Genomic DNA, 25,317 nt, shown 5'->3' on the forward strand with positions numbered 1-25,317 from the left:
ATAGCATGAGCAGAATACCTTCTGCGAAGTTTCTCCCTCTGCCACACAAAGGCATGTTAGGGTCAAGTGAAAAAAAGTTAACATATGTCGTGAAATGCACAACAAGGTCTAAGAAAACTAAGTGTTAACATCAGCTATAAATAAATATGACTGAATACCTCACAGTTACTGCAGTTTCTTGCTTTGTAATTGGCTTTAAGTACTCCTACATCACTTAAGCGCTTTTGAAAAATCCCAACCTAAATTTTCAGTTCTGCTGTATTGAATGCAAAACTTAAGATGTTTCTTTTAGTAGATCAGAGTGCTCATATCCAGCACAGGAAATAGTAATAACTATTTTCTAAAAATGTATCTTTACATAAAAATATCTGTTCACATATTCGATACATTATTTTGATGATGTATACAGTGCAAAATAGCAAATCTACATAACTACTTTTTATTTCGCAATAAACAATTTTATGTATACTAACACTATCAAATGAAGTTATTTCATGTTTTAATCAATGCTGACATTCAGAATGCAATTCAACTCCTAATGGAGTTAGTGCAAAAAGACTTCGATTGACTCCAATGGGAGCTAGATTGATTTCTTACTCTGTAGTAGACAGTTTCCTAATGATATTGAATTACATTTGTTAACATGAAGACTTATTCAAAAGCTTATTTTTTACCTTGTCAAGAGAATTGTTCTTGTCACTATGTCTTTCTGGGAAGCTGTTTCCTGAATCTGTACTTATAAGGGAGCCTCTTGAGTCAGCATGTCTTACACAATTAACATTTGGAGTTGATGAGGTATATGGGGAAGCTAAGTAAAAAAAATGAAAAAGAGACACAGATGAGAGAGAAAATACTACAGAGATTACTAATGGAGAACTATTTTCACAAAATTCGGTGCAAATTATTAAAAAGTAAAGTCTGCCGTCTTTCAGTAAAATTGATAAAATCTTAATTGCAATGCCTTTAAATAGAGGTTTACTTACTTTACAGTAACACTTTTTTTAAAGATGCTTTTGTCCATAGAGATCCCACTGTAGGTGTGTATACCCATGTGTCTGAGCCTGGAATCATTTAGCCAGCAGCATCTGTGAGAGGCTGCACATTTGGCCTGCATACCCTCCTGCCCCGCACCCCATGGGCATAAAGAGTGGAGTACCCCAAATGCCACTTGGTTCCTTCACCAATACTGAAATCCAGAAGGAGGACTCCAGTGGGGAAGAAGAGTCATAGTACGATCCATGTGGACAAAGGAATCTCAAAGAACTCCAGTTACTGTGAACTAAGTAATCTCTTTCATCTCTGAGCATTTGTCCACACAGACTGACTACCAGTTACTTCTCAGGTAAGTGGTTGACAAGAGTCCTATCTAAAAAATGACTGCAAGACAGCCCAGCCAAACTGAGCATCTGATCTAGAAGCTGTGTTAGTAAAATGTATAAGTAGAATGCCATGTAGGTACTCTACAGAGTTCCAAGGCAGGAGCACCTCTAACACATCCTGAGAGAGGTTGCTTGAGCCCTGCAGATTGCACCCTAACTGAAAAGGGAAGGGGAAACTGTTTCACAGTATAAGAAACCTTAACACAGAAATTTTGGATGTGACCTAAGCATAATTCTGTCCTTATAGACAACCACATACGGAGACCCAGCCATCAAAACTTGTGGGCTTGTCTTCATGTACAGCGCTACAGGGGCGTAGCTGCATCGGAGTAGCTGCACTGCTGTTCTTAAGTGAGGATGCTCTTATGCCAATGAGAAAGCTTCTCCAACTGGCATAGTTAATCCATCTCTCCGAAAGGTAGTAGCTATGTCCACAGGAGAAGCTTCCCTGTGGACATAGCGCTGTCTACATGGAGGGTTAAGCTCAGTGTACCTGTGTCACTCAGGTGGTGTGGATTTTTCACACCCCTGAGCGATGCAGTTATACTGATATAAATGTGTAGTGTAGACCTGGTCTGCAACTCCATCAGGCTACACGCTGAAGTGACAGCCACTAAAAATTCTGTCTTTATAGAAAAGTGTTACAAAGAACATGTTAAAGGTTGGAAAGAAGGCTCTATTGAAGATAATACCATATTCAAGCACAAGGAAGGAAAATAATCTTTAACCAGTGTAAACCCCTTTAAGAACTTGGAAACTGTAGAGTTAACAGTTGGGAAAAAAAACAACCTGAATAACCACTTAACCGAGCAATAAAAAAACCCATAAATAGTTGCTAAATGCACTTTAACAGAACTGAGAAACCACAATGTTTCAAAGATAATAGATTGTCTAAAATAGTTCAGACAGAAGAATTCTCTGACTGGATAGTTCTCTGACTAAGCAGCAAAGAGTCTTGTGGCACCTTATAGACTAACAGACATTTTGGAGCATGAGCTTTCGTGGGTGAATACCCACTTCGTCGGATGCATGTCATGGGTATTCACCCACGAAAGCTCATGCTCCAAAACTTCTGTTAGTCTATAAGGTGCCACAAGACTCTTTGCTGTTTTTACAGATCTGCTTTTACAGTATCACGGCTACCCCTCTGATACTTCTCTGACTAGATCATACTGAAAAATGCCTCCACTTATATATAGAGGTATACACACACCTGTCTTGTAGAGGCTTTCCTAGTAGGAATAAAAACTTGAATAGCCAGTGAGCAGTTCTCCTCAAGCAGAGTCAGGCAGCTAGCCTCCATGCTGTCAAGTGCAGAGTTTTTGGGTCTGGGTCCAGTACTAGGCTGTGATTTTAAGAAAGGATATTTGGAAGGATGGGGAACTAAAGATGGACAAATTGAAAGGTGAATTAGATCGGGAAACCAAAATTGATGGGCCCAAGTAGAAGCTTGTCCTGAGCCTTGTCCTGACAAACTTTCCTGAGTACTCTGAGGATTACCAGGATGAGGAGAAATGAGAAAGGCATACAGCATGTTTTGATCCCACAGAATCAGATTTGCATTTGCAAGGGACTTTGGACTCATTCCTCCTGGTGAGCAATATATGGGATATTTCTTATTATATGTGGCAAATACGTCCATTGAGGGAACTCCCTAATCCTGAAACACTGAATTCAGAATAGAGTCTTTTAGCTCCCGTTCATTGGAGATGGAGTCTTTCCTGCTCCAATAATCTGCTAAATTGTCCTGGACACTTGCTCGACAAAATGCAAACAGGTTGATATGACTATTACACCATTCCACAAGAAAATGTATCCCCAATAGAGGGGAAGATCTTGCAACCTCCAAATGTGTATATAATACATTGCTGTCCTATTATCTGTTAGGATCTGAAGAGGGGTGTTCTGGAGCACAGACAGACACACTTTGCAAGGTAGAAGAATGGCTCTTAAGTCCAATATGTTTAAGTGCAATTCCTCCTGTGGGCCTGAAATTTGCCTAGGTGTGAACTCCATCATTGCTTGGATGCATCCTTTAGAGTAGTTTGGTGGAGAAACTGGATGAAAAAACTCACTGGCACACACAAAGATGAGTCCACCCACCAATGAAGAGATGCCAGCACCTTTGGAAGTATTACTACAGGAAGGCATAGTGTGTATCTGCCTGGGTAATAAACTGGTCTTAACCACCCCTGAAGGGGGCAAAGGTGCAGTCTTGCATACAAAGTCACATCATCAACACTTCTGGGAGAAGGAATCAGAGCAGATCTGTATTAGATTTCTTTTGTAGAGCAACTGAGATGTTAACAAAGCTAAAACATATAATAAATATCTTGCAAGCTGGCAGGAGGTGGATCAATACAATTGTTTTCAGGAGCAGCAAACTTTGATAATCTGGGACCAAGTGAACAGAGAAATTTTTCAATCCCTGAGTTAAGTTAGAAAAAGTATGGTTAAACCACAAAGGATATCTGTAAGAAGAGCCACTTCAGGAAGACCAAGTTTATATTAGATTGTGGGGAATCTTGAGGTATGATAAGGGAAGTGTCAAGAACAGCTCTAGTTTTCTAATTTAGATTTTTTTTTTTTGCCAACAGATTGAAAGAAATACAACTTTAAAAAACTACTAAAACTAACACTACCTAAAAATCTAATACTACTTATGATACATCAGGGAAGCAGATGGACACAGTGTCGCTCCATCTCACTGCACCTGGCAGTAAGAAGGAACTGTATGGTGGTTGGGGCTGGTCTGTCCTTTATTACCCCTCTCCCCAGGAAGTGGGACAAGGAGATGCAGGTAGGGTGACCAGACTGCAAATGTGAAAAATCAGGACATGGGGTGGAGGGTAATAGGAACCTATATAAGAAAAAGACCCAAAAATCAGGACTGTCCCTATAAAATCGGGACATCTGGTCACCCTAGATGCAGGGTGCATATGCAGCCTCCAATGGACACTGCTGGCTGAAAGATTCTGCATGGGGCATGTAGAAAAATGATCAAAGTAGTATTTAAGAGATGAATAATTCTAATATAATCAATTTAGCACTTTAGGCATTTCACCCATTACTTTGGTGCATAGTGCATTACTTGACTGGCAGTTCATCTGAGTTTCATCCAAGAAAGGAACTCTCACTTGACTCAAATGATTAAATCTTTTCATAGTAGATGTTTTCAAAATGTGATAACACTAAGACTTAAAGGGTTTTTAGTAAAGAAACAAGAGAAAACAAGTCAGAATTTTAAAAAAGAATGTATTACCAATGCCGGAGATAGCACCAAACAGATCTTTGTGGAGGCTGTTATCCAAAGTGTTTCCTGACTTTTGTGGTGTTACTAAAGGATTTGCAGCTGGCATACTAAGTGGTTCATCTTTTGCACTCTGTTTAGAAAAGAAATAAACGAATGATTATAATGTTCATTTTGTGACATTTCAAAATTAGTGTGTGCGCATATTACATCTCTCTCTCTCTCTCTATATGCAGGAATGCGATATCTGATGTTTTTAAAATCAAGGGTGACATCAAAGTATATGCTGCAACCCACTGAAACAAACACGGGATACCTAAGGTTACCTCTAACATGTCAATATGTTTATTTCAATATTGCCCACAATTGGGCATATACTTTTTAGCATGACTTTATTTAGACTTGCCTTAATTCTGTTTACAACATCCAGAAATTTCTCCTTCTGAAAACATATTGTGAACTTCTCTTTTTTGTTTTACTTGGTAATTTTTATGTCATTTGACTGAATTAGATAATAAAAGATTCCATCGACATCAGCTGTCTGCTGAGTACCAACAAAGACTCCTGTCTTTGTCTCCATTTTAAAAACTAAAGCCCCAGTCCTCCTAATATTTAGGTATGTGATTAACTTTATGTAGTTGAGTAGCCCCCATTGACTTCAAGCATGTTAAGTACATGTGTTAATGCTAGCAGGATCAGAGTCAATAATAGCAAAAATACAAGCTATTGATATAGTTAGCAGGACAGCTTAAACACTAATGCCCAATTTCTGAATAAAAAAGTAGAGAAGCTAATTTTTTTTTTGTATTAAAGACTTTGTTGTAAATACTTTTTTAAAAAAGGAAAACGTCTAAATGATCATGATTTGGGGTCATTTTCATGATTTCCAGGCTTTCTGTGAAATCGTCATTTATATAGGATCCTAATCATAGTGCATATGCAAAAGAGGGCCTAATTAAGATAGCACAGACAACCATAATTCTGGCATTACCTAATTTCAAAGTCTGACTTTGTAACCTTAATGTTCTTTTAATGTTTCTTTGTGTGAACCTGTAAATAGGCAATTGATTTTTTTTTTTTTAAAAGAAATGAACATATATATGCTGCATTTCCTGTGCACCTAAAATTCTAATAAATTTTTATGGAAATTTGGAGTGAGCAAAATACAGAAACATGACCAATACGGTCTATAAAAAGCAAATATTAACATATATAGATAGATATAGATATATGGGCACACACAAACCAATACCACTTCTTTGTCCTTTGACATAAATGGCACTTTTGTCATTCTGACATAAATGAGGTGGGGACATAGCTTGAGGTCTCTTCTGCTCTCGCTATCCTTGGAGTACTAAGAGTCTCTATGGGGCCATTACAAGCTTATTTTAGATACAGTAGCCATAAGGCTGGTCTAATTTATACTCCAGACTGAGCTAGCCTGCTGCTGACCCCAGAATATATGAAATACAATGGTGATTTAAGTGCACCTTGGTTGGACCCAAGGATCAGGTCCATAGCATTCAGCATGCCATATGCACATTATTGAATATATTCTGCTAAAAATAACTCTGAATGTCAAATAATAAACAGGCTCACTTACGCTGCTGGAAGGATTAACAGGAAAAGGTGACACGTCCTTGACATTGATTTGTTGGACATTTTCTAGCAGCAGTCCGAACACTGGCAGATACAAAGTGGCTATTCTTGCTTGATGGCTCTGAACAAAGATTCACGGTTCTTGTTAAACAAATAATGAAACCAGAGATTTAAGAAATAAACAAACAACTCCATTAATGGGAATGTTTCTTCTACCATTCTTCCCCAAACTACAGAACCCAAAGTTCAGCAATGGGAAAGATATGCTAAATCAGGGTCTAGGACAGAGGTCCCCAAACTGTGGGGCACACATCCAAGGGAGGCGTGGAGGAACTTCTGGGGGCCATGGCATGGCCTGGGCCAGTCCCCATGGGGGGCAAGGAAGGGGTGCCACCCAGCTCCTCCCTGTCCCCAGATCTGCTCCAGTCCCGCCCCCAGCCATGTCCCTGGCTCCTGGCCTTGGCCCTGTCCTCAGCCTCAGTGCGCTCCAATCTGGGTCCTACTCCTGCCCCTACCCCCAGCCTTGGCTGCAGCTCCATTCCAGGGCTGGGGCTGAGGCTGCGGATGGGGCTAGGAGCAGAGGAACTCTTGGCTGCAGGCCTGGCTGCTGGCTCCCACCACAGCCTCGCTAGAGATCTGCTCCCATTCCTGCCCTCAGCCATGGCCCTGCTCCTATCCCCAGCCCCCTGTCCACAACCCTCAAAAGTTTGGGGACCGCTGGTCTAGAACATGTATTCATTAGTATACAGATATACAATGCTGACCACTAAATATTTATTATTCAACAATGAATGCTGTACTTAAAATAGGTCAAGGAATTTGTTTCTTTACTATTTCAACATGCCACTGGAAAACAAAATGATACATACGTGAAACTAAATACACGGGAAGGGTCAAACTAAAATTATGCAAAGTTAAGAAGTCCATCAGAACTGCAATTACAAAATCATGGAGGCTTCACTGCAACACAAGGCCCTCAAAATTTAGAAAAGCCAGGAAACTCCAAAGTCATAATATTTACTACAACTGGCAATTTCATTTATATTAACTAGTTGTCCTTCTAATAGATCATGGAAGGACTAGCCAAAATTAGTTGAATATTAATAATGGTTAATAATCATTACAAATAAGTAAGTTAAAAAGCAATTATTTTGAGTAAATAAGAAAATTTGACTACATTTGTCTACATTATAATTTGTTTAAATGTAACATGCAGTTCTTTTAATAAGTATATTTTTTCATAGTTAAAAAATGAAAACACAAATCAGTTTTCCGAACCCTATGTTTATATCAATATATCAGCTATATACTAACTTTATCACTGTAGATACACTTATTTTCTGTTGATACTTCATATGCAAATTAACAGTATTTTCCCATCCATAAAACCTGAAAATGTACATACATAAACTTTTTAACTTCCTAATTGTTGAAGTAGCAGTAAACTTACCCTGGAAGCATATCTGTCATCAAAAGAATGCTTTATCATCAAATTCTTGAGCACACTAATTGCAATCTGCCGGATGTCTCTGAATTCTTGTAATGCATTTCCCACCTCCCGTAGGAGCAGTCCCACTAAGAAGTGATTCTTGCAAAACTCATCTGTTAATGAATAGTCGAGCTGGAGGTCTGAAAGTAGAGTATAAGCTGTAGTTTAGGAAGGGTACAATTAATATTAATTTGCCAATTAACATAAGCATGGCCTTCCCCCTTTGTTCATGCTTAGTTGCAAAAACAGTTTAGACATGGCTTGTTCAAAAACCCACTTACCCTCAAAACTGTATGGCTTTGTCAGGCAGACATTTGTCATATATACTATGTGTTCATTCAACATGTAGACATTAGACAGTTAGTGAAATACAAAACAACCATAGCTTTAAGTATAATTTTATGAAAACTAGTAACAATTTTAGAAAACTAGAATATTAAGAGTAAAAAATGGTTACCTACCTTTTCATAACTATTGTTCTTCGAGATGTGTTGCTCATGTCCATTCTAAGTAGGTGTGTGCGCACCGCGTGCACAGTCGTTGGAAGCTTTTTCCCCTAGTGGTACCTGTCGGGTTGGCTGAAGAGCCTCCTGGAGTCGTGCCTTCATGGTGGTGTACCCGCCACCTCCTCAGATCCTTCTTACTGAAGTACTCCTACAGAGGGGTAGGCGGGTGAGGCTTGGAATGGACATGAGCAACACATTTTGAAAAACAAGTTACGAGAAGGTAGGTAACTGTGTTTTCTTCTTGAGTGCTTGCTCATGTTGATTCCAAGTACATGATTCCCAAGCATTTCCCTTGAGGTAGGGTCAAAGTTCATGGATTTGTTGATTGGAGCACCGCTCTGCCAAAAGCTGCATTGTCCTTGGCCTGCTGAGTGATGGCATAATGCGAGGTGAACGTGTGGACTGATGACCAAGTTGTGGCCCTGCAAATCTCCTGAATAGTGACCTGCACCAGACATGCGGCAGAGGTGTGCTCGTCCTCATGGAATGTGCAGTCAGAGCCGGGGCTGGCACCTTTGCCAAGTCATAGCAAGTTCGAATGCAGGATGTGATCCACGATGAAATTCTCTGGGATGAGACAGGGAGGCCCTTCATCCTATCTGCTATTGCAATAAAGAGCTGGCTTAATTTGTGAAGAAGCCAATGCCCACCTAACATCTAGGGAGTGGAGATTTTGCTCCCGGCTCTTGGCATGTGGCTTACAGTAGAATACCGGAAGGAAAATGTCTTGGCTTGTGTGAAAATGAATATCACTTTTGGAAGAAAGGCTGCATGAGGCCATAACTGGACCTTGTCCTTATCGAATACCATGTATGGAGGTACAGATGTCAAGGTCTTAAGCTCAGACATTCTCCTGGTCACAGTTATAGCAACCAGGAATGCCACCTTCCATGAGAGGTAGAGGAACGAGCAATTTGCTAAGGGCTTGAAGAGGGTCCCCATCAGCCTGGAGAGCACTGTCCCTTGAGAAAGCAGCCCAGCATCAGGCTAGCAAAGACTGATCAGCCGTCAATCCCAGGATGGAATGCCAAGATGATTGCCAAGTGAACCTTTAAGGACGACACCACCAGACCTAACTACTTCAGGTGCAACAGGTAGTTCAGAATGAAGGATATTGATGCCTGCATCAGAGACACGCCCTTCTGTACAGACCACATCGAAAATCTCTTCCATTTGACTAAGTAAGTAGCTCTAGTGATGGCTTCTGGCTACCAAGGAGGACCTCTCTGACAGGCTCTGAGCATGCCAACTCCATGGGGTTTAGCCATGAAGCTTCCACGCTGTGAGGTGGAGAGATCTGAGGTTGGGATTCTGGAAGCGGCTGTGATCCTGAGTGATTAGGTCCAGCACCAATGGCAGGGTGATCGGAGTGGCTACTGACAGTTCCGGAAGTGTTGTATACCAAGGTTGGCGGGCCCAAGCTGGCGCTGTTAGAATGACTGACATTCTGTCCCTTCTGGCCTTGAGCTGGACCTTGTGAATGAGTGGTAAAAGTGGGAACGCATAAAACAGATGGTCCCTCCAGGGGAGGAGAAATGAATCCGCGATCGAGCCCAGGTTGTGATTTTGGAAGGAGCAAAATTGCTGACACTTCCTGTTGAGTCTCATCATGAATAGGTCTATTTGGGGAACTCCTCACTGCTGGAAGATGCTGATGATCAGTGGTTCTTAAACTTTTGTACTGGTGACCTCTTTCACATAGCAAGCCTCTGAGTGCGACCCCCCCCCTTATAAATTAAAAACACTTTTTTATATATTTAACACCATTATAAATGCTGGAGGCAAAGCGAGGTTTCGGGTGGAGGCTGACAGCTCGCGACTCCCCAGGTAATAAGCTTGCGACCCCCTGAAGGGTCCTGACCCCCAGTTTGAGAACCCCTGCTGTTGATGATGTCTGGGCAAATGGACCACTTGTGACTGTGGAAAGGTCTGCTTAGATGGTCCGCCAGCTTGTTCTGGGACCTCGGAAGATTAAGAAGTCTCTAGGTGTATTGAGTGGGCTATGCAGAAGTCCCAGAGCTTGAGGGCTTCCTAGCATAGGAGAGAAGAGCGTGCTCCACCGTCTGTTTATATAAAACATCGCTGTTGTATTGTCTGTCATGACTGATATACACTTGCCTTCCAGATGGGTTTGGAAGGTTTGGGAGGCTAGGCAGGGGTGAAAGTAACTTCAAGGACTTGCCGGTACTCCAGAGTCCTGCAGAGGGGGAGGGGCCTCAACCGAAAGAGGCATGGCCTCTATCAGAAGAGGTGGGGCCTTTAAATCCCAGGGCTTTTAAATCAGGATTTAAAGGGCTCGGGGATTCAGCTGAAGCTAGGAGCCAGGCCCTTTAAATGACCCCCGGAGATACCAGCTGCAGAGGCGGCTGGGAGCCCTGGGCTTTGGGCAGGGGTGAAAGTAATTTACATTTCTTACCCATATGGTCCAATCGCAAGCAACCCACCTCTCCTACGTACTTCATGGATCCCTCCCATTGCAAGACATAGATAGAGAAAATAAAGCTACTATTACTACTACCAGTACTGTCCGTAATAAAACTTTACTATTGGAATAAGCCTGAAAAAGTTAAAACTCACTGTCACATTTTTCTCCGTGTCTTCCCTCCTCCTCCAGCCAGGCTGCGGACACTAGGCTCCATGCTTTCTCCCTGCCTGGCACTGAGCAGCAACTGCAGGGGCTTCCCTCTAGCTTGCAGCAGGGAGCAGGGAGACTGGCTGAGGGAGGGAGAAGCCTGCCTCCTGCATGAGAACATTTTAAACTCAGCTGTTCCCTGCGCGGTTCAGTAACATTTCAAAGAGGATCTGCAAGCAGTTTGGACATCACAATCATGATCCTCTGCTGGGGAGGGAAATGGGATAGATTTGAACTTGGAAATGGTTCCTGATTTTGATTGTGTTTTTTGTGTATAGTAGATCCCCTCATCCCAGGGGCTGAAAAGAACTGCCCCTGCCATGGTCACACACACCCTCCCCACCCCAACAACAACTGGGAGTGAAATTAACAAGGATGCCAGAAACGGCTTCTAACCCTGGGGGCTGAACTGCGCAGGGAACAACTGAATTTAAACTGTTCTTATGCAGGCAGCAGCAGCAGGCATCTCAGCCAGTGTCCCTACTGCAAGCTAGAGCCTAGAGGAGAACCCCTGCAGTGGGGAGGGGGGGAGGAATCCAGAGCCTTGTCTGCAGCTGGAGGAGGGGGAGGGAGGAGACGAGAAACCAATGTGACAGTGACTTTTCCCCTTCCACCTGCTTTTATTAGCTCTGGATTTAAGCGGTGGAGCCAAATGCTTGTATTTGTTGTGTATATTAGTATTGGAGACAAGATCCCCTCATCCAGGGGCCAGACAAGGACTGCCCCTGCCATGATCAAATACACCCTCCCCACTCCCCACAGCTACTGTGAGTGAAATTAACAAGGATGCCAGAAACCACTCCTAACCCCAAGGGCTGAACCACTCAGGGAACAGCTGAGTTTAAACTATTCTTATGCAGGGGGCAGGCTTCTCCCTCCCTTAGCCAGTCTCCTTTTCTTACCGGTTCTCCATACCTGCCCGTACCCGCTTACTTTCACCTCTGAGGCTAGGCAAACCGCTCTCAGCTCCCTCACATTGATGTGAAGCAAAAGCTCCACCTGGGACCAGAGGCCTTGAGTTCTGAGATCCTTGAGATGTGCTCCCCATCCTGACGCTGATGCGTCCGTGACTAGAGACAGCACGGGTAAGGGCCTGGAGAAGGGGACTGCTGTACATGCTGTTTGGGGATTGAGCCACCATAGTAGGGACTCAATAACCTGGGGAGGAAGCAAAACTATCTTGTCCAAGTTGTCTCTGTTTGGTCTGTATACTGATGCCAACCATGCCTGCAGAGGTCTGAGTTGCAGCCATGCATGTTGCATCACATATGTGCATGTGGCCATGTGACCAAGCAACTTCAAGCAGTTCTGTGCCGTTGTGGCTGGTAAACCTTTGAAGCTGTCTATGATGGAGCAAATGGCTCGGAAGTGAGACTCCGGTAGGAACACCCTGGCTTGAGTGGAGTCTAGGACTGCTCCTATAAACTCTATCCTCTAGGTAAGGGTTAGAGTCGACTTGGGCACATTCAACAACAGACCAGGTCCACTGAAAAAGTCATCCGTATCAGATTTACAGGCACTTCTACCTGCGCCCTGGAGAGGCCCTTGACCAGCCAGTCGTCAAGATATGGGAACACCTGCACCTGCTATTTCCTCAGGAACACGGCAATGACTGCCATGCACTTGGTAAATATGCCGGAAGGGGGGGCGCCGACAGGCTGAAGGGGAGGGCTGTAAACTGATAATGAGTGTGGTTCACCACGAAGCAGAAGAATCGTCTGTGGGCCAGGACTATCGATATATGAAAGTATGTGTCCTTCAAGTCAAGGGTGGCGCACCAGTCATAAGAACATAACAATGACCATACTGGGTCAGACAGAAGGTCCATCTAGCTAAGTAGCCAGTCTTCCTAAACTGGCCAATGCCAGCTGCCCCAGAGGGAATGAACAGAACAGGTAATCATCAAATAATCCATCCCTTGTTGCCCATTCCCAGCTTCTGGCAAACAGAGGCTAGGGACATCATCCCTGCTTATCCTGGCTAATAGCCATTGATGGACCTATCCATGAACTTATCTAGTTTATTTTGAACCCTGTTATAATCTTGGCCTTCACAACATCCTCTGGCAAGGAGTTCCACAGGTTGACTGTGCATTGTGTGAAAAAATACTTCCATTTGTTTGTTTTAAACCTGCTACCTATTAATTTCATTTGGTGACCCGTAGTTCTTGTGTTATGAGAAGGAGTAAATAACACTTCCTTATTTACTTTCTCCACAGCAGTCATGATTTTATAGACCTCGATCATATCCCCCCTTAGTTGTCTCTTTTCCAAGCCGAAAAGTCCCAGCTTTGTTAATCTCTCCTCATATGGAAGCTGTTTCATACCCCCTATTCATTTTTGTTGCATTTCTGAACCTTTTCCACACAGTATTCAAGATGTGGGCGTACCATGGATTTATATAGAGGTAATATGATATTTTCTATCTTATTATCTATCCCTTTCTTAACGATTCCCAACATTCTGTTAGCTTTTTTGACTGCTGCTGCACATTGAGTGGATGTTTTCAGAGAACCATCCACAATGATTCCAAGATCTGTTTCTTGAGTGGTAACAGCTAATTTAGACCCCATCAATTTATATGTATATTAGTTTATATGTATAGTTGGGATTATGTTTTCTAATGTACATTACTTTGCATTGCTTTCCCCGGATCTAGGGAGGGAATGATACTGGCCAAAGATACCATGCGAAACTTCAGCTTCTTCATGAATCTGTTGAGATTTCGCAGGTCAAGAATGGATCTGAGACCCCCTTTGGCTTTCATGATTAGGAAGTATCAGGAATAGAATCTCTTTCCTCTTAGCTCCTAAGGAACCTTCTCTACTACTTCTATGCATAGGAGTAACTGCACCTCCTGTAAAACAAAAGCTGCTGGTGAGAGCGGTCCCTGAAGAGGGACAGGGAAAGGAGGAACAGAATTGGAGAGAATATCCCACTTCTAACGTGAGCAGCACCCAGCGGTCTGAGGTTATCTGGGCCCGCACACAATAGAAATGGGAAAGATAGTTCAGGAAGCAGGGAGAAGGATCCGGGCTCTGGACTGGTGTGTCACCACCCTGACGCACCTTCAAAAGGCCTGCTTGGAGCTGGAGGACTGCCTTGCTGAGCTCTGGCCCTGTCAAAAACAGTCCTAAGCCCTCAAAGGGCAAGTCCTGGATGGTCTGCTGGACCTCTGGGGGGAGGCCTGATGCTTGTAGCCATGATGACCTTCTCATGCCAATGGCAGAGGACATGGTGCAAATAGGCGAGTCCGCCACATGCAGGGAAGCCTGCAAGATGGTTCTTGCCACCTTGACTTGTTCCATGACCGCTACAAACTCCAACCTGTCCTTTTTAAAATTTTAACATTTATATAGTGAAAAATGTGGATTTACCTTGATATCTCTGAATTCTGCCTTTTCCAAATGGCATAGGTAGATTCAAAGGGATGTAGTGTTCATGGTTACACACCACTCGAAGAAATTCAAATTTGAATTCAAAAAGGGTCTGCAAAAATATTTCAGATGTAAAATTATACAATTTAATAATTTAGTGATTTTCTGGTAGCATAGCTAAAGAGGAAACATTTCTTAACACTAGTGATTTCTCTCTCCTTTACAAATCTACAATCCTAGGGACTATATGCGTCATGCCATGCAGACCCAGGAGAGCTCTTTAGCACAATACAACATTTGAAAGCCAGGTCGAATTCTGTGTTACATTTCTTACTTTTATCAAGTCTATAATGGGGAGGGATAGCTCAGTGGTTTGAGCATTGGCCTGCTAAACCCAGGGTTGTGAGTTCAAACCTTGAGGGGGCCACTTAGAGATCTGGGGCAAAAATTGGTCCTGCTAGTGAAGGCAGGGGGCTGGACTTAATGACCTTTCAAAGTCCCTTCCAGTTCTAGGAGATTGGTATATCTCCAATTACTAAATTAAATTAAAATATGTAGCATGGCATGCAAGATTTGAGAGTTGTTTGAGATCCTGGAGGAGATCATATGCACCCCTTTAAAAAAAAGTGAGTGCCTGGATTGCATGGCACATGCAGTTAGAAGGGTCATAGATTTGTAGGAACATCTTAGATATCAGAGGGCTCGCTTTCCATTATTGTCAGTTTGTTCCTTGAGACTTTCATTGTCTTGCATAAAGTGCTCATTGATGTTGTTTCATCCATTTTCCAGCTAGGGATGCTAAAGAATTGTACCAGTCACACACTTCCTCTTTGAAGATGTCACAGCCAATCCCACTATTCTGAGAGGCAAAAATACCAAAGGTGTCTTGAAAGCAAAAAGTAACACACCGACTACACAGGAATGGGAGACTAATCTGAAAATATGCCTGAATGTAACTGAAGAACATTCTGGGATCTCAACACGTAATTTGTTACATAGGTGTACCAAAAAGAGAAACACATGTTTAAGTTATTAAAGGAGTGGAGTACCTTTGGATCCCCTGGAGCAAAGCAGCTGATGTAGTTATTGATTTGCTTGAACACAAAACCCCTGTCCATAAAGGTGAAACATCTCTGAAAAAGATAATATATAAACCATTCTAAAGCAGTTCCAGATGCAGTGTTCAGTAAATTAGATATCCATGTTTTAAAAGTTTATCTTCCAAGAATATTTTTAACTTATAATTTAGTTTGAATATAAATGCTATTAAAAGCAAGCATTGTACAGTACAGTTACTTCATTTTAAAAGGAAAATTTTATAGAGCAACCGTTGATACTCAAAAAATGAAAAACACAATCAGTCCAGGTTTTGAAATGTTGCCCATACAGTAGACATAGGAAAAGCTTTTAACTATAGAATTACTCTTTTCACACTAAAATGTGTAAAATTGTTACTTAAATGAACAAAATAATTTTTTTTAATACAGTAATGAATCATAAGCTCTGTGGATAGGGTCCAACATTTTCGTGTATGTTTGTGTAGTGCCTAGAATGGTAAATTATATAAAATCTCTATGCACTTATTTGGTCCCCACCACTGTAGTATGTGAGGGACTCTATCTGTTCTCCACCTCCTCCAAACCAAACCTGAGGTTATGTCTGATTTTGAAGACCCTTTGAAAAAGATTCAAAAACATTTAAAATTTCCTTTTCCAAAGTTAAAAACAAAATAGAGAGACCACAAATGAGATTCCTACCAATTGTGACCGAACACATAACAGAACAATGATAAAATAGACACAATGGACGTTTTTTAATATAGTAAAATCATACTTAAACAAGTTAGGATTCAAACAATACCGAGGGAGAAAGACCTTTTGAATCACATACAAGTGAATCCCATGCAGCTAAGGACAAGCTAACCAGATAAAAGGGTAGGTGTATAGAGCTTTATGGAAGCTCATCCACACTTTTTTAGTGCTCATAGTTTTAAGGTAACAATCTTAGTTACCACTGATGATATTCCCATAAAATTAATGGAACGCTGTTCTTACTAAAATAACCCCAAATTGAAGTAAATTGTGAGTAAGAAAGGGATTCCAAAGAGAACAAAGGCTCTTTTCAAATAAACACGATATTTACCTCAGCAGCATTAGTTTTGTCTGTCTTTTTTGTTTTGTTTTTTTGTGAGAGCTTACTCACTGAAAAAAAGAAAAAGCTTTTGGGATCTTGACTACATAGTGCAAATGCAGGCACATTACTCCCAGTGCATAAAGTTAAGCTTATGCTTAAATCTTTGTAGGATTGGGGAAATAATTGGATCGCACAACCATGAAGGAATACAAATCATAATAAGCAAGGAAGTATGCAACTGCTAGCACAAAACTAAAACCTGCATTTATTATAATATATTCTACACACTGTTTTGCTTAGACAATCTTATTTCTAATTGCAATGAGTATTTAACCTGTTCTTTTATACATCTCTATTTGCACATACAAAAGCATGCTTAAAATGCCTGTGACAGAGTGCAGGGCAGGGGTGAAAGTAACTTAAAGGACATACTGGTGCTCTGGAGTCCTGAGGAGGGGGAGGGGCCTTAATCGGAAGAGGCGTGGCCTCTGCCAGAAGAGGTGGGGCCTTTAAATCCCCAGGCCTTTAAAAATCAGCCAATTAGCCCATTAATCCAAAACTGATAAAGAGGCAGGAAGGAAGTACCAAGTGGAGAGAGGGGGGACTAGCACTAGTTGAACTCAGTTACATGGAGGCCTCAGGGGAGGGAGACCTCTGTTCTCCTCAGGTTCTGGGTAGAGTGCCAAAATGGCACAATGGTGCTGTAAATAGATGGTTGCACGGGGATTGTTGTGGAAATGGTGGATGGAACTTAAAATAAAAGGGCTAGGTGAACGCACATCCACTGGAGTCCATGCAGTTTCTGAGAGGAAGAAGGTGGGAGAAGAGCCATGCCCCATTACAATGCCTTATACCATATACGCTGCTCTGTGAGACCACGCTAAGTGAAAATCCAAGAAAAATAAAATTACTGAAAATAATAAGCCTAGAGCTTATATTATTGTGGGTACCTACCTTTATAAAGACAGCAAGACTATGATTTGCATTTTTTGAAGCCTCTGGATTGTCTCTGTACTTCTGAGTGATGTGTGGCATTAGCATATTAACAAATGTTTCTACTGCATGGTGAAAAGAAGCAGGAAATCTCTGGTTTCGTAACAACTGGAAGAATAATTTAAAATACACATTTAGAATTTTAAATTTCCAAAGTAACCTTGCATATGGCAGACAAGGTAAAGCTATTTCTCAAGTTCATTTAGGAAAGAAGAAAAGGGAGAAAACAACAGCTAAAATTAAAATGATGAAATACTCTGGTTCTGATGAAAAAAATCGAAGTTATGAAAAATTCAGAAGCTTTTTGTGAATTTTTCTAGACTATGAAAAAGGCCAATTTTGGCTGAGAAAAGTTTTGAATGAAGAATTTTAACCAGCTCCAGTTTCTATCTGCAGAATTATTTAGAACCCAATGTAGAAAGCAATTTTCTTTTAAGATAACAAAGCACGTATATGTAAGTATGGAACTTGAAATCATTAGGTGTTTCATCATGGAAGCATATTGAAATTGCTTTCATGGCAAAATCTAAAACAGATTTCCAATTTTAAAGGCAAAGTTAAGGGCAGTAATCTAGAAATCAGTTATTCTAATTCGTACTTAAGTTACCTAGCTACACATACCTTAGTTATCTAGTCATTCCCAATAACTCCCTTGACCAAATACATATGTTGCTGTCTTGTCAGCTAGTTGTCTCAGGCGAAAATGCGGCTATTGTGAAAAAGAATATCCTCCAATATTGCACCATTTTTTCTATCATCCTTTTCAACTCAGGCCTCACCCATTTGGCTCAACTGTTCCTAAGGTGTCATCACTGATCATGCACTCTCCTCCCACATCTTCTATAGCTGTATACCTGGGTTATTTCATCTCCAAAATATTTCTACTTTAATACACTATTGAGACTCTTCCTCTGATGAAATTCTCACCTATGCCTTCATTTTCTCTTGTGTTGATGTTTGCAATGCCTTGCTCTTTGGCTACCTCAGATCTCAACTCTTCAAACTACAGGACACAAAGAAATTTGATTGTCTTTTTTCATTCTGGGATCCAGTTCAAAACTGCCTTTCTTGCCTTTAAATAGCTTTCCAACCTACCTAACAGACGTTTTCTCCAGAGCCCTCTTTTTAACTAACTTCCTCTTTTTAATAAGCATCTTTTTATCTCTCACGTTTGCTACAATCCTGCCCCTACTACTAAGAAAACTTTCTCTGAAGCTTCCTGACATGAGAACATAAGAACACAAGAATGGCCATACTGGGTCAGACCAATGGTTCATCCAGTCTAATATCCTGTTTTCCAACAATGGTCAGTGCCATATGCTTCAGAGCTGATGAAAAGAAAAGGACAATTATCCAGTCCCAGGTTCTGGCAGTCAGATGTTTAGGAACACCCAGAGCATGGGGTTGCGTCCCTGACCATCTTGGCTAATAGCCATGAATGGACCTATTCTCCCACCAACATATCTAGTTTGTCTTTGAACCCAGTTATACTTTTGGCCTTCACAACATTCTCCTAGTAATGAGTTCCACAGGTTGACTGCATTGTGTGAAGAAGTACTTCCGGATGGCTGTTTTAAACCTGTCTATTAATTTTATCGAGTGAATCCTGGTTCTTGTGTCATGTGAAGGAGTAAATATTTTCTTATTCACTTTCTCCACACCTTTCATTATTTTATAGACCTCTATTATATCCCCCCTTAGACATCTGTTTTCTATGCTGAATAGTTCCAGGCTTTTCAATCACTCCTCAGCTCGATGTTGCTCTATACCCCTAATAATTTTTGTTGCCCTTCTCTGTACCTTTTCCACTTCTAATCTATATCTTTTGAGATGTGGAGACCAGAACTGCATGCAGTATTCAAGGTATGGACATACAAGAAGGCTGTTTCACTATATAAATCCATGGTATCAGTCCACAACCCAGACTTTCATCTCTTTGAACATTTAGTCTTAAACACAGATCCTTTCTCTGTTGTCTTAGCATTTTAGAATCATAGAATCTTAGGACTAGAGGGGACCTCAAGAGATCATCTAGTCCAGTCCCCTGCACTCAAGGCATGAATAAGTATTATCCAGACCATCTCTGACAAGTTTTTGTCCAACCTGCTCTTAAAAATCTCCAACAATGGAGATTCCACCACCTCCCTGGGCAATTTATTCCAGTGCTTAACCAACTTGACAGTTAGGAAGTTTTTCCTAATGTCCAACCTAAACCTCCCTTTCTGCAATTTAAGCCCCTTGCTTCTTGTCCTGTCCTCAGAGGTTAAGGAGAACAATTTTTCTCCCTTTTCCGTGTCACAACCTTTTAAGTACTTGAAAACTATTGTTAGTGTTCCCTCTCAGTCTTCTCCAGGCTAAACAAACCCAATTTTTCCAATCTTCCCTCATAGGTAATGATTTCTAGACCTTTATTCATTTTTGTTGCTCTTCTCTGTACTCTCTCCAAATTGTCCACCTTTCCTGAAATGCAGCACCCAGAACTGGACACAAGACTTGAGCTGAAGCCTAACCAGTGCAGAGTACAGTGGAAGAATTACTTCATGTGTCTTGCTTACAACACTCCTGCTAATACATCCCAGCAGGCCCGCCAACGCGGGGTTGGGTGGGGTGGGGGGTGTAGGGGCCACAAAGGGGACAATTGCCCAGGGGCCCGGGTGATTTAAAATGGCCAGGCGGGGGGCGGGGGGGAGGCGGGTGGCCTGGCCACCACTTCCAGCAGCAAGACTAAGGCAGGCTTCCTGCCCGCCCTTGCTTCGCACCGCTCCCAGAAGCAGCCAGCACGTCCCTGAGGCCCCAGGGATTGGAGGTCTCCGCAGCTCCCATTGACCGGGAACTGTGGCCAATGGCAGCTGCGGGGGCAGTGCCTGTGGGCAGCGGCGCGCAGAGAGCCCTTGGGCCTCCTGCCTAGGATCCGCTGTCAGAGGGGTGTGCCAATCACTTTCAACAGCCACCCGAGGTAAGCGCCAACCCCCTGCCCCAGCCTAGAGCCTGCATCCCGCACCCAAATTCCCTCCTAGAGCTTGCACCCCCTCACCCACTCCTGCACCCAAACTCCCTCCCAGAGCCTGCACCCCACAACCCTTCCCGCACCTCAACCCCCTGCCCCAGCCTGGTAAAAGTCAGCAAGGGTGGGGGAGAGTGAGCGACGGAGGGAGAGGAGATACAGTGAGCCGGGGACAGGGCCTCAAAGGGGAGGGGCGAGGTCTCAGGGAAGGGGTGGGGCAGGGGGTGGGGCAAGGGTCTTTGGGTTTGCGTGATTAGACAGTTGGCAACCCTACCAGGTGAGCATGTGGAAGCGCAGCGGGCAGCTCGCTGGGTACCAGCCAGCGCAGGCACAGCCCAGCCCAAATGTCAGGCGGAGCACGTCCACGCGGGCGCAGCTTGTGCATGCCCATTGACTGTTCCACCCTGGGGCCAGGAATTGCTGCCAGCGGGCCTGCATCCCAGAATGACGTTTGCTTTTTTTGCAACAGTGTTACACTGTTGACTCATATTTAGCTTGTGATCCAGTATGACCCCCAGTGTTACAGTGTTGACTCATATTCAGTTTTTGATCCACTATGACTCCCTTTCCGCAGTACTCCTTCCTAGTCATTTCCCATTTTGTATGTGTGCAACTGATTGTTCCTTCCGAATTGGAGTATTTTGCATTCGTCCTTCTTGAATTTCATCCTATTTACTTCAGACCATTTCTTCAGTTTGTCCAGATCATTTTGAATTTGAATCCTATCCTCCAAAGCACTTCAATTCCTCCCCTCCCCCCGTTACAAAGCTTGGTATCATCTGCAAACTTTATAAGTGCACTCTCTATGCCATTATCTAAATCACTGATGCTAAATCTTAATTTCTGTCTTCCTCTGTCATTGGTATTATCACTAGCTGCTTTAATATAACCATATGACATCATTATACTTTTGTTTTCTGTAATGTATAGATTACATACCCAAAGTGTTAGTATAAAAATATTATCATGGGGTTGAAAGCTACTCACAGGACCTGAATAGCTCAAGAGGGAATGTTACAGTCATTGAACCTGAGCAACATCAAGACGAGGGAGAAATCTGAAGTTTAAAAAAGGAGGCATGTTGCTCAAATCTGATTTTGTCAAAGGGTGTTTCCTCTTTGGGGGAAATATAATGAGTACAGCAGAATATTCAGTAGCCAATGAAACTATTTTAAAAACAAAATAATTCACACATGCACATTCTTGCTGGGATGAGAGGGTGATTAATGGTGATTAACAATAGGTGACAATAGGGTTAGAAGGGTCTGGGGTGCAGCAAGGGAAGGGGTGATTATGGGTAGGGGATGGGTGACCAGGAGTGGGAGGCGGTCAGGTGATGGGAAAGGATGGGAGCTTGGTGAAGCGGGAGGAGAGGGTGGACACTGGGAAGGGGGACATGGAGGTGAGTGACAGGAGGTGAATAGGGGCAGGGGCTCCTGTCAGCCCCACAATGTCCCCTCCTGTGTGTGTGCCAGGATCGGGGGGGGATCTGGGCAACTCTTCCTACCTCCATCTGTGTGTCCAAGAATTTTGCTGGGAGGTGGGGTGCTGCCCATCTACTGCGGTCTGACCGCCTTCCCCCCACCCTATCCTGCTCTTGTGTGAAAGATTCTGTGGTGTCCCTTGCTCTTCTGGGGTTACCTGAGCCCCTCTCCCTATTCTACCATGTGAGCTGGGACCTGGGGGCACTTGCCCTTTCCCTGCCCCTCATGTGAGCCAGGATCTGGGAAAGCCCTTCCCACTGGGTGGAAAGATGAGAACATGCATACTAGGATCATGAGCCAAAAACATGTTTCTGACACTGGGGTAAGGAGTTGAGAATGGGCATGCTTAATGGATCTCACAGACTATCCAGCACTGGACTGGGGAGGTTGGAGGGGGAGGGGAACAACTACTGACATGAATGGAGGCATTCACACATCTCAGAGCTATTGTTCTGGGCTGTATTTATCTCCATGGGGTGTTCTCATTCAGCTGAGACCATCACATTCACACCTCTCAGAATCTCCTATCAGCATTTGATGATGATTAATTTAATAAATAGCATAGCAGAGCTCTGCTGAAGTTAAGACTGAGAAGATGTTTTCTGTTTAAAGAATGATTCTTCTAAGTGTTCTACCATCCACATGTGTACCTGGATTGTCTTGATAGTTACTGCATCACTATGGGGCCACAGGGTACAGTTAGTGATTCAAATTTAGGATAATTTGTGTAAGAAGTTTCTGAGATACAGCCCCCCTCCTTCCTTCCAAAACAAAAACTTTTCTTCAAAATTCACAGATTCTACCTTTTTGTGTGCATTTTGTATGTGGCTTATAAAATATAAATTGCTTAACTAGACCGGAAGGGGAGGGTGAGCTGAGTGGCTGGGAGAGTACATATTGTGGGGAATAATGGTGGAGGGAGGGAGGCATAACGGTAATCAATCACAAGCTTAAATTTACTGTAACCAGCATGTAATACAACTGTCAAGCTCTCGGGACACAGACCATGTCTAAGATTTCTCTCAATAGCTTATTAGCAACTACACACTTTAAACATTTCAAAACACATCCATTATCCCCATTCTACTGCAACAAACTGTACGAGAGGAGAGGGAGCACTTGGGACTCATGCAGCAAATGCGTGACCTAGCGGGTACAACAGTGGACTGGGACTTGGAAAACCTGGGTTCTATTCCTGGCTCTGCCACTAGCCCGCTAGAGGACTTTAGCCAAGTCACTTCACCTCTTTGTGCCGTACTGTGTACAAGGGGAATAATGATGTTTCCCTCCTTGCGATCTACTGATGAAAAGTGCTTTGTAAGAATTAGGTATTATTAACATTATCTGTTCATAAGAGTGTCTGAAGTGCACATCAATAGGATAATTAAAAACTGCCTAACTCCCACCAACAGCATTTCTTTTTCTGTTCACAAAACCATAAAGTTAAATGGCGAAAAAACTTACTTAATCCAGAGTTAAGTTTGCCTGGCAATAGCTTGTGCCCCTCCAGAACACAGATTCAGAAAAATTTTTGAAAACTAGGAAATACAGAGTTAAGGTATGCATCCACACAACCCTAACTCTGCCCTCTTTGAGTGATGCCCCAACACACCTATAAGACATACTCACACTCTGCCTTTGCCCTGTACAGAACAAGGACTACTTACACTTCCACACTTAGCCTACTCCACAGAAAGAACACATCTGCTAAATTTTACGAGTCCTTCAATCCCTTTTACAACACCTTTACCCTTATGTACACAATGACATCTAAGGGCTTGGCTACACAAGGCAATGCTGAAATGAGGCATACTGGATCTCTCACAGTAGCATGCACCTTTCCTATGATCACACACGCTGGGGTCAGGGAGAGGGCCTCTCACACATCCCCAGAGAGACACGGTCCCCTTGATTGTCTCATATCACAATTACAACTCTTCCAAGCTGCTCTATTTCTCTACCATTCACTACAGCTACACCTAACAGTGAATGCAGCTGGAGTGCATGCACGTAATCATCAGTGGCTCTTACCAGCTTCAGGGAGGCAGAGTTACGGTTGCACAGATGTGTACCTTTAACTCTATTTCCTGGTTTTCACAAATTTGTATTTTGCTGAACTCAGTGTTCTGGAAGGGCACAAACTATTGCCAGGCATCCTTAACTCTGGGTTAAGGAAGTGTTTAGCTATTTAATTTAACTCTAGTTAGTGTTCTTATATACAGCAAAAACATGTAATAAAAACTGATGAAGGCGGAAACTGTGCTATAAAAGGCTCTTAATGGTCTAAATATAAGTCTACATACCTTTATTTTAGCGTTTTCTATCAAATGCTGAGCCACTGATTTTATCAGAACTTCAAAGAAAAACCACGAATACTGAAAAGAAAACCAAATTATTGCATTATATAAAACTGCAAAACTAGTCTACAATTTCCAAACTAAATTAGTCTTTTTAAAGCCAATGAAAACCTGGATACAAGTAGCTATTTACAACTTCTGCTAGGAAAGAGATGACATATTGTTTCTTAACAGTTCAGTTCTGAGGATTAGGCTCTGCTTTATTAGAAACAAGAAGGAAAAAGTAAAAGTTTTTCAACAAATACCTTAAGTAGCTTGTTGCTTGTAAGAAAGTCAGCAGATGGTTTAAGAATTGTTGTCATGGATTTGGTCAGTTCTTCATGTACAGTCTTATATTCAGAAGCAATATAAGGCTCAGCTTTATAAGCATACTTGCAGGAAAAAGGAAACAGAATGTAACATGGAATTTAAATAAATGCAACTGACTATTTTTTTTGTGATTATTTTTAAAAAAGCAAACGAATTGTTTTATTTTGTATACCTTGACGTATGACCTCAAGTAGCTATCCAACCCTTCTTCATGGCACTGCGCAACAATATGTATAATAACCCTAAAAAAAGATAGAAACCAACAATAAACATAAAACTGCAGAAAAAAATTATGTTCTGCTGTCACAAAAATGTGTACTTTGATTACAGATCAGTTCATTTCTGCAACTTACTACCACACGGAGAAATCTGGGGCACAAACCATTAATCATTTAAACACACTGGACCACTTAAATTCTTTACCGTGTCACATTGACTGTAACTTCCTCTTGAGTAGTTCTAGTGAGAACTCTAAACAATTGGTTTAGAATTGTAGGCAGGAAAGCTATCATCACATGGCCCTCCATAGCATGAAGACTCTAAGAGAAAGAAATAGAGTAGTAATATTACTTCCTTGTAGTCAAGCCATTTAATGTTATTTTCAAAACTCCTCAACAATCTACTTAGAAAAAGAACTTTCCCCTTCAAGAAAGGGGGGAAAGGAGGATCTGGGAAATTATAGACCAGTCAGCCTAAATTCGATACCTGGAAAGATACTGGAAGAAAATTATTAAACAATCAATTTGTTCAAATCTGGAGAATAAGGTGATAAGTAATAGCAAACATAGATCCAACTTAATTCCCTT

The 25,317-nt window shown here is 42.2% G+C and overlaps 1 protein-coding gene across 14 annotated transcripts in view; it reads right to left on the minus strand.

Annotated features, from left to right (window-relative positions):
• The window catches only part of DOCK9 (dedicator of cytokinesis 9), a 312,141-nt gene that overhangs the window by 95,558 nt on the left and 191,266 nt on the right, over positions 1–25,317 (minus strand). For 13 of the 14 annotated variants that reach the window (XM_039482322.1, XM_039482303.1, XM_039482383.1 and 10 more), the window contains exons 24-34: positions 24,935–25,050; positions 24,684–24,753; positions 24,448–24,573; positions 24,149–24,220; positions 17,319–17,465; positions 15,281–15,364; positions 14,232–14,343; positions 7,679–7,857; positions 6,233–6,349; positions 4,642–4,762; positions 675–808 (exon numbers count right to left, since the gene is read on the minus strand). In XM_039482322.1, the coding sequence (XP_039338256.1) occupies positions 675–808; positions 4,642–4,762; positions 6,233–6,349; positions 7,679–7,857; positions 14,232–14,343; positions 15,281–15,364; positions 17,319–17,465; positions 24,149–24,220; positions 24,448–24,573; positions 24,684–24,753; positions 24,935–25,050 (1,278 nt within the window). Of the gene's footprint in view, positions 1–651; positions 809–4,641; positions 4,763–6,232; positions 6,350–7,678; positions 7,858–14,231; positions 14,344–15,280; positions 15,365–17,318; positions 17,466–24,148; positions 24,221–24,447; positions 24,574–24,683; positions 24,754–24,934; positions 25,051–25,317 lie in introns of all 14 variants that reach the window. The other variant, XM_039482396.1, reaches the window with a different exon arrangement.

This window comes from Mauremys reevesii, linkage group 1, assembly GCF_016161935.1.
Source record: "Mauremys reevesii isolate NIE-2019 linkage group 1, ASM1616193v1, whole genome shotgun sequence".
NCBI lineage: Eukaryota > Metazoa > Chordata > Testudines > Geoemydidae > Mauremys > Mauremys reevesii.